The 7,202-nt window shown below is 49.8% G+C and overlaps 1 protein-coding gene across 6 annotated transcripts in view; it reads left to right on the top strand.

Annotated features, from left to right (window-relative positions):
- The first annotated feature begins 2,762 nt into the window (after window positions 1-2,762).
- Window positions 2,763-7,202, top strand: part of ABLIM2 (actin binding LIM protein family member 2) — a 55,870-nt gene continuing 51,430 nt past the window's right edge. For 5 of the 6 annotated variants that reach the window (XR_009558198.2, XR_009558197.2, XR_009558196.2 and 2 more), the window contains exons 1-2: window positions 2,763-2,960; window positions 7,042-7,185. Coding sequence is in view for 1 of the 6 variants with exons in the window: in XM_035112289.3 (XP_034968180.3) it covers window positions 2,945-2,960; window positions 7,042-7,185 (160 nt within the window). In the remaining 5 variants the exon portion in view is untranslated. The remainder of the gene's footprint in view (window positions 2,961-7,041; window positions 7,186-7,202) is intronic. The other variant, XR_015946960.1, reaches the window with a different exon arrangement.

Raw genomic sequence — 7,202 nt, 5'->3', positions numbered from 1 at the left:
AGAGTTGGGGAGTCCGGATTGGGGCTGTGCCGAGCAAATTGCCCCCGGGACGCCCTTCCCGAGGTTCTAAGGGGCGCAGCGTCGCTCTCGCTGCCCTCCCCACTCCTAGCAGGGACGGGCCGTCTCGGAGACGAGACGAAACCCCGCCGATCGGCGCTGGCGCTGAACCCGGAAGCCCACACAGAGTGCCTTTTAGAGGCTGTGGCCGGTTGCTGGAAACCACAGGAGGGTGGGTGAGTGCCCTTGTGCTCGAATCCTGCTTGCTGGTTTGCCATAGGCAACTATTCAGTCACTGTGAGAACAGGGTGCTGAGGCCATGGGCCTGATCCAGCAGGCTCTCCTTATGTTCTTATGCAGCTTTTCTTATAGGGGTTGGGCCTCCACCCTCCTCTAGACTAGATTCCTACAACACTCTCTACATGGGAACGCTTTTTGAAACAGTCTGGAAACTTCAACATATGCAAAATGGGGCGGCTTGTCTGTTATCTGACCCTGGAATATAGCAGCATATATAACATGGATCCTGTTCCATTATGCATAGGATGTACAGAAGCAAAGTTTGATAATTTTAGACTCTGGAGGTGTTAGAGCAGGCATCCCCAAACTTCAGCCCTCCAGATGTTTTGGACTACAATTCCCATCTTCCCCAACCACTGGTCCTGTAAGCTAGGGATCATGGGAGTTGTAGGCCAAAACATGTGGAGGGCCGCAGTTTGGGGATGCCTGTGTTAGAGGGTAATATGCAGGGCCTGTTCTAGCATTTTGTATGTCCTTGAACCTCCTTCCACTTATGGTCGTGGGCCTATAAAGGTTCAAATATTCAAATATGTGACGTGAGGTAGTGGACAACGCTGATCATATTTGAGGGAAAGGTGGATTAACAACTAAATAGTGCTCAATTGTGTACAAGCCATTGTCCACCACAACAGGTACTGTCATCAAGATGTGAAATAGGTACAGTGGTACCTCGGGTTACAGACGCTTCAGGTTACAGACTCTGCTAATCCAGAAATAGTACCTCAGGTTAAGAACTTTGCTTTAGGATGAGAACAGAAATCATGCTCTGGCGGCAACAGGAGGCCCCAATAGCTAAAGTGGTGCTTCAGGTTAAGAAACATTTTAGGTTAAGAACGGACCTTCAGTTCTTAACCCAAGGTACCACTGTAATATTCCTAGCATTCTGCTCCACTCTGTCCCTACTGTCACGCTTAAGTATAACCAAAAGAAGCCAGGATGGGGCTATGCAATTACTATGCGAGGGATATGAACAGGCTTCCTCAAACTCAGCCCTCCAGATGTTTTGAGACTACAATTCCCATCATACCTGACCACTGGTCCTGCTAGCTAGGGATCATGGGAGTTGTAGGCCAAAAACATCTGGAGGGCCGAGTTTGAGGAAGCCTGGATATGAGGGACAGAGGACTCAGCTAAAAGTGCTTTATCTGTGTGTGTTGTTTATGCATTCTAACACTGTGAAGCCAGATGGCGCTGTGGAGTTCCATTTTTGCTGACTTGATTTTTCATGCAAACTTTGCAATGCATTTAACTGAAACGCTTCTTTAATGTATCTAGATCCAGCCGGAGACTTGGTTTTGTCAACTTTTTTGTTTGCAGTCTGCCTCATTCTGCAGATTTTAGTTGCCACGAAAGAGCGGCAAATTGTTAGTTATTTAACGCATTGCTGTTTTATTTTTTCTGCCAGGGAGCAAGAGGCACATGTGGGATTTTCTGCCTCAGGTACCTAAATGAATTGACCAGCCATGAGTGAGTAATGTGTACTTCGACATAGGGATGGAATATCCACTGTTCCAGCTCAGGCAGCAAAGCATATTGGACTGAACGTATTGGCGAGGAGTCGCCATTATATCCCCTTGCATGCCCAAAACAACATGCGTGTGTCGTGCGAACGCTCCCTGTCTCCTCCGGGGTCTGGAAAGTGGTTTGCCAGTAAAACTGAATTGATGTGTCACGAAATGATGCATGTCTAAAAAGTGTGTTGTCAACATGATAAGTTTAGAAAGCTCTGATCTACAGGCAAACATGTTTATCAGTTACCCCAGGTCAACTAAGCTTTGGGTCATCCCAGATAAAGCCAGTGGACAGACTTCCCCCCACCATGGCATTATTATATCTGGCCTAGAGCTTCCTTTTTGGCAAAGACCGGCCACGTTTCAGTAATTGCCCATATAAATGGTAGTCTCTTCTTCCTGGGCGTTTTTTAAGCTGAAGTTGGACGGCCATCTATCATGGATACTTTAGTCGAGATTCCTGCATTGTAGGGGGTTGGCTAGATGAGCCTTAGGGGTCCCTACAATGCTATGATTCTATGTACGAATGCATAAGGAACTGGGCTTCGCAAGCAAAAGTCCACACCTCCAGGAAAGAGCGCCTTGCCCAAGGAAACTGCCCAGCGCTCCTACACATGAGTAATGAATGTGTGGCGGGGGCACCACAAATGAAGCTTCAGGAATTATTTGGCTGTAACATTTTGCGGCGTTGAAAGGTCTTCTCAACGCGGCCAGAAGTGGGCGCCGGCGCCGGATCGACGACTGCAGCTTTCCCCGGCAACACGTCGCAGCAACCCCGGGCGCTTCGCTGCTCCTCCGGCCCCTGTGGGCTGTAGCTTCGGAGGGCGGCGGCAGCGGCAGCAGCGGCAAAGAGGGGGGGCCGAGAGCTGCGCGCCCGTCCCGGCAGCCTCCACCCCGCCCCGCACGCCCCGCCTTCAAGCGCCGGAGCGCCCCGCCTGGCCTGCCGAGCCCGTGGGAGGAGGAGGAGGAGGCGAAGGACGCAGGAGGCCGGCGCCTCGTCGCCGCAGGAGAGCCTCGGCCGGAACCTCCCGAGCCGCGCAACAGGTGCCTGCCCGGGGGATGCCAGCGTCGCCAGCCCGACAGCGAGCCCAGGCCGGCGGCTGCGGCGGCGCCCCGGAGCGGGGAACAGGCGCACCATGAGCACCGGCACAGGTAGGCAAGCGCCGGGGACTGCGGAGGGGTCTGGAGCGGGGGCCGTCGGAGAGGGGGGCACGTCCCCCGCCTGCCGGGCAGGTTGCCTTGGCCACGGGAGGAAAGCGCCCTGGCGCTTGCCCGCCATCGCCACGGCGCTGGAGTCACGTTATAATGCGGCGGCGGCGGCGGCGGCGGCTGCTCCTCGGCAGGCGGACGGGCGGGCTGGAGGTGCTGCGGCGGTACCGTGGGAGCCGCTCTTCTCTGCCTCCTCCCCGGGGGAACCTGCGGCCGCCCTGGCTTCGCTCCAGGGTGCGCCAGGGCGCTTCGGGAGCGAGGCGGCGGAGCATCCTCGGCGGGCGCCCGGGCACAGACGAGGCTGCGGTGGGGCGAGGCGGGGCGGCGGGCAGGGGCTGCTTCGGGTTGCTCCGGGGCTGCAGCCGCAGCTATGTGGGTCAGGCTCGGCGCGCCCGCTTGGCGCATTTCGGGGCTGGGCGCCTTCGCTCGGCTTCGCGGCTTTCCGTCTCGCCCCTCCCGACCAGCCCCTCCGAGGCTCCTCCGCTTCAGGGAGGGGCCGCCGCGGTCGCTTTGCTGCAGAACGAGCCGCTCGTGTCGCGTTGGGAACGCGGAGGATGACAGGGGCGGGCGGCTGCTCCTGGTCTGCTCTGCCGCTCTGCCGCTCTGCTCTCATGCGGCTGTTTCTTCGTAGCTTCCAACGTTTCTGCTGCATTTTGATTGCTGCGTTGAGGAAAAGCGGGTTATACGGTAGATTTTAATGGAAATGACTGTATCTGCTAGCTAGCGTGAGCGGCGGAATGCAGTGCTGGCGAAGATGATTGAGGCTGCTACCTGCTGGGGCCGCCACAAAAAGGAGTAATGCACTCTCAACTGCTTCCACCCTGGTCCATATCTCTGGAATTGAGGTCATGTGTTCACTCACATTCTTACAAATGACATTGCTGATAAAACATGGCATTTTGTGTCCTCCCATTTTTGGTGATTCCCCCGCCCCTGACTTTGAGTCCAGTTTTTTAAAATAATAATAAATTATTTACATGTCACCCATCTGACTGGGTTGCCCCAGACACTCACTCTGACTTCCAGCAAATTATAAAACCACATTGAAACATCAGACATTAAAAACTTCCCTATGCAGGGCTGCCTTCAGATGTCTATGGAAAGTAATATGTTCATCAACTTAATGGGAGGGTGTTCCACAGTATGGGTGCCACTACCGAGAAGGCCCTCTGTCTGGTTCTTTTTGACCTCATTTCTTGCAGTGAGGGAACTGCCAGAAGGCCCTTAGAGGTGGAGCTCAGTATCAGTTTTGTGCATGGCCGGGGTGGGGGCACATGCCAGTGGGATGCACAAATGGTGAACAGAGCCCTCTCACAACAGGCTCCTTGCCCTCTGCCTCCACCCACTAGACCAACCCAACTGCCGTCGCGTCTCATCTGCCAGGGCTGCGTGGTTGTCGTGGGGGCACCTGATTGCGCCCCCTCAAAAATGTGCGCTTAGGGTCATGGGTCCCCCTTGCCTCCCCCACGTTACGCCTCTGCTTGTGTGAACTTGCCGTTGCTTCACCTGGCAGAGAAGTGAAGCAGGTGGCAAAATCCCACCTTTCTGAATTGTTTTGCCTGTCTTTCCTGGTTGTATCGCTGGGATTTCCTGATCTGCACCCGTGGTGCCATTTCAAAAAGCTTTAAATTATGCAGATCAGATATTTGGGAGAAGAAGTATAGTCTAGCCGGTAGAATGTTGGACTTGGACAAGGGAGACGTAGGCTCAGATCCTCGTCACTGAGTTTACTGGACAACTTCTGCCCAGTTTATGGAGGAAAGGTGGGACAAAAATATGATAGAGGGCTAAATCCAACTCTTACCCTCCATAGCATCGTTCCTCCTTGCTATTTCTTAAGTTTATTTAATTTTCTGTTTTATTTTTTTGTTAAAGTGCGTGTATGCTAACAAAAAGCAAACAGTGAGTGTTCAAATGTGTTGGCCTAGTAGTGCGCCTTTCACTCTTCATTTGCAGTGGGAATGGGCATTGAGGAGCATAGTGGGGAAAGTAGTGTTTATGTCGCATGCCATGTGTGGAGCATTCACTTCTTTCTTGCTGATTGCAGAAGATTCAGCATCCCTAAAAGATCCTCATGTGCCAAGAGCAGTGCTGACTACTTAAAATTAGGTGCTGATAGCAGTGATAGCACCAACACAGTTCAGTAGCTTCATGGTTTATTTAACAAATGCCACATTTCACTGTGTGTTCACTTCTAAGGAAACACACTTAGGATCCAGCTGGCAGACTTTAGGTGCTGGTTTTGAACTGGAATGCCACAATTATCTATATCTGGTTTATAATATAGCACTAAAATAAGGGCAGTAAAATAAGAGAAAGTAGAAATTTATACATCAAGGGGTGTAGTGTATGAAATTTATACATCAAGGGGTGTAGCGTCTCCCAATGCAACCAGCCACATTTGACATATGCATTAGCAGGAACAGAAGTTACCTATGTTTATCTAGGAGTTTCCTATTGGCCAAGAGCAGGCACCCCCAAACTGCGGCCCTCCAGATGTTTTAGCCTACAACTCCCATGATTCCTAGCTAACAGGACCAGTGGTTGGGGAAGATGGGAATTGTAGCGATTCCAGGGGTCTTCCAGGGGACCAACATGCAGGACACATCCCCAATGTGAAGAACACTCTGGGAATGATATTCTTGGCCCTAGTAGCTAGTGTGGGCTGATCCAATATTCTTATCCCATGGTTATATCAAATGACTGATTTACTGTGCAGCCACATTTATATTTGCTTTCCTTCAAACATAAACAGAAGGGAAGTTTCACCCTCCAGCATATCCCCAAATTTCAGCCATAATGGTCCCTGGTCAGCCAACCAGAGACAAAAGGAGCCACTCGTCTTAGGCAGATGGGGAGACCCACTCATGACATCTTCCCCATTGACACGCTGCACATGCTGGCATTGGTGGAAAGAGCTAGGAATACTTGCAAACAAAGTCCTGCCCATCAAAACCACAAGCCTCCTTTTGGCTTGCAACGCAATAGGAAGGCATGATGATAAACAGCGCAGCACAGCTCTGTTTCAGTGGCGGCATCAGAAATTTTTTTGGAGGGGTGGGGCGCAGAAGTGCCAAAGCATATTTCTAGGTAGGGGAGTTGTGTGCCACATATTAAGATCTCTGAAAGGAAAATAACAGTATGTGTTAATGACAGGAGACCAGCAAATGAAGGGGTAAGTTGGGAGCAAGCTCCTTCCGGGGTGGGGTGGGGGTGGGGAGCACTTGCCTCCCCTGGCATCATCCATGCTCAGTTTGTGTTCATAAAGGTGGTGAAATCAACCAAGTACTATCATACATAATCACTTCTAAATGAATAATATAGGACAGACTTCAATTAAGGTCAGAAGTACTCCCTTAATATCATTTAATAATGAAAAATAGTTTAGGAAATTGTCTGAATGTGGCCTGCAGTTCTGATAATCCTCTTTTAGAAAAGAATAGGTCAGGGTAATGTCTTTCCTTCTCACTTTCAAAAGAAAATTCCTTAAATAAAACAAGATATGTATATATAATTACAAACAGCTAGAAAAAAATCCAGAACCACTTTCCATAATACTTACATTAATCATAACTACAGATATTAATAAATTTAAAGATAAAGATAAATTTAAAAGTAGAATAAACATGAGAATATTATCTGTTGCTACACACATGTCTAATAAATAACTATTCATTGTACCTACACATCAAATGGATCTTTACTCTGAAGATTGTTGATCCCATGTGCCGTAAATACAGACAATACTGCTACCGGTATGTTTTGGGGGGTCTTCTGATTTTGCTATAAAAGCACTGAAGTCGCACCCAATGGTTTAAAATTTAACTTTGTTATTTTCTTCCTAAATACTTGCACTGTAGTCATTAATTTCTCTGGTATTGTACTTGATTGTATGTACTGACGTTTAATCTTGGAGCATGTAGCATTGCCGCAATGACATCACACCACTATTGCATTGGGGCATGCTTGTTAAAGTTTGCATTGTTCTAACGGGAATAACAGGCATAACCTTTCTTTCTTGCAGCTTCTCAACCCCAGGCTGTGCACAGCCACTTGGAAAAGCCTTCTGGTGCTGCAATCCTCTGCAATAATTGTGGGAATCCATGCAAAGGAGAGGTGCTAAGAGTGCAAAAGAAGTATTTCCATATTAAATGTTTTGTTTGCAAAGGTAGGAATTCACTTTTC

Source organism: Zootoca vivipara, chromosome Z1 (assembly GCF_965207765.1).
Source record: "Zootoca vivipara chromosome Z1, rZooViv2.hap1.1, whole genome shotgun sequence".
Lineage (NCBI taxonomy): Eukaryota > Metazoa > Chordata > Lepidosauria > Squamata > Lacertidae > Zootoca > Zootoca vivipara.
The sequence above is the reverse complement of the archived record's forward strand: the minus strand, read 5'-3'. Positions and strand labels throughout refer to the sequence as shown.